The sequence below is a fragment of the Amphimedon queenslandica genome, unplaced genomic scaffold (assembly GCF_000090795.2).
Source record: "Amphimedon queenslandica unplaced genomic scaffold, v1.1 AMPQUscaffold_6897_Cont21148, whole genome shotgun sequence".
Classification (NCBI taxonomy): domain Eukaryota; kingdom Metazoa; phylum Porifera; class Demospongiae; order Haplosclerida; family Niphatidae; genus Amphimedon; species Amphimedon queenslandica.
In genome coordinates this window covers 1-1,965 of record NW_003552815.1, presented here as the reverse complement: position 1 = coordinate 1,965, position 1,965 = coordinate 1, and the positions used below count along the sequence as shown (strand labels likewise).

Genomic DNA, 1,965 nt, shown 5'->3' with positions numbered 1-1,965 from the left:
ATAGAGTAGTCCACTCAGTAGTGGGAACTTGACCTGTTTCACAACTTCAGCCCCAGCCTTCTTAGCATCATGCTGTAGTGTATGGAGAGAGGTTTAATTAATTGAGTGGGTGTGTCTCGTTAATTATTCATTACTTGTGATACGACTGATGTCATCTTATAAACATCAAGAGTGTACTCCCTAATATGGGCATTAATAACTAGTAATTAACTATTATTACTAATAACTTAATAACTATTATAAACTATTAATTAACTATAAACAAATAACTATTGTTTAATGACTATTAATTAACTATTATTATTATTAACTATTAATTAACTATCAATTAATCATTAGTATAAAATTTATAACTATTGATAACTATTAATTAACCTGCTCAGTTGGTAGTCAGTTCCACGTACAAACTTTAACTTCTCAAGAGGAACACCAATGGACTCCAACATACTCTGTAATTAATAATTAGTATTAATTATCTTTAATTATTGGTGTCTATTAATGGATTCTGTTGTCACCAGGTTATTGTGTTATAGGGTCATTCCATACCAACACTGTCTGTTAGTGGAGGTCTTCAATGAAGTATTAGATCAACAGGCCATGCAGGGACGTACATGCACATTACTTAGATGTACATGAAACAGGATTAATGATCATCAACATTTACTAGATCTAGGGAAAAACTTTGAGAGACCATTCTAACTAAAACTGGGAGACTTAAGGACCCCTAGGGCTAAATATGAGAGTTAGATCAAAAGCTGGCAAATGGTAGATTTCAAGAGACCTAGACCAAATATGAGACACCAAAAGTCTCCTAAACTCCCTCTAGATCTAACAGTACAAATTACATTTGCAAATTAATAATAACTAGAATTAACTACTGGTTAGTGGTGACATATATAGTCGTTAATGAATGGGTGTGGCTCACTTTAATTATAAACTCGTAATACTTGACACGATGGGCCAGCAGTTCCCACGGAGCCTTCAGGTTGTCAAGGTAACCGTGCAGGTCCGCCAAAAGTACCGTCACCTAGCCAATACTCTAATTAAAAGGATTTCAATATTACTCTTACTGCACAGCCGGCCTTTAAGAAATCAGATATTTTAGCAATACAGACGAAATATGCAATGTGGGGTTTACCAGTAGTAGCTGTACCCCAATATATACTGATGTTCCTTTCGGGTAGGATCTTACGTAATGTATCATCACCTAGGACTTCCTGGGGAGAGAGAGAAAGAGAGAGGGGGCCCTAGTTTGAAATAAACTAATTATAATTACTTGCAAGTTTCTGGTGATCAGGTGATGCTTTTCTTCAGCTGTTAGGCTGGAGGGGTCTGTCGGGGACTTGGGAGGATCAGTACTGGTAGCCATTCCACTATACAAACTAATAAATAATAATAAACAAATTCTCTTTGTGTGACTGTGTGTACCTTTTATTGTCTTTTTATTTAATAATAAGAGCCCGCCTCCACGTGGGTGGACAAACTGCGCATGCGCTAGCCTTGCAAAGAGCTAGCCTTGCATATCACCAGTTTTGTCAGCAGCTTTGTCAGCAGCTTTGTCAGCTTTGTCAGCTTTGTCACCAAGCAAACAACTATTACATATTACCCAGCAAGCCTGCATCACCACAGCTGGTGGTCAATTTTTAATTTGCAATTTTGCAATGACAGGGTTGTATTTGGAGGGCTCAGGTCTATGGCATGGATTAATCACGATTTAGGTATTTAAAAACTATGAATATCATTAATAATCATGAACATCATTTTCAATCAGTGGAACTAACTTTATGCTAGGAGTATAATCACTAGGGCTCCTGGCATAACACAATGTATCATAATCAATTATGTATGATACTGTTTTTTTATTTCTGAATCCTGGCTTCACATAAAAGGTGGACACGTATAGTATATACTTCATCATAGTTCATGATTGTTACATTTGGTATTGTGTAAACTGTTACATTCATA

The 1,965-nt window shown here is 36.2% G+C and overlaps 1 protein-coding gene across 1 annotated transcript; it reads right to left on the bottom strand.

Annotated features, from left to right (window-relative positions):
* Positions 1–3: 3 nt before the first annotated feature.
* On the bottom strand, positions 4–1,394 carry LOC100634670 (tyrosine--tRNA ligase, cytoplasmic-like; the record flags this gene model as incomplete). The annotated part of the gene is made up of 6 exons (XM_003391705.3): positions 1,277–1,394; positions 1,071–1,217; positions 926–1,027; positions 376–449; positions 135–180; positions 4–72 (listed from the first exon to the last, which is right to left on the bottom strand). Coding segments are annotated over exons 1-6 (531 nt in total), but the record flags the coding sequence as incomplete, so codon positions are not given.
* Between the last annotated feature and the right edge of the window lie 571 nt (positions 1,395–1,965).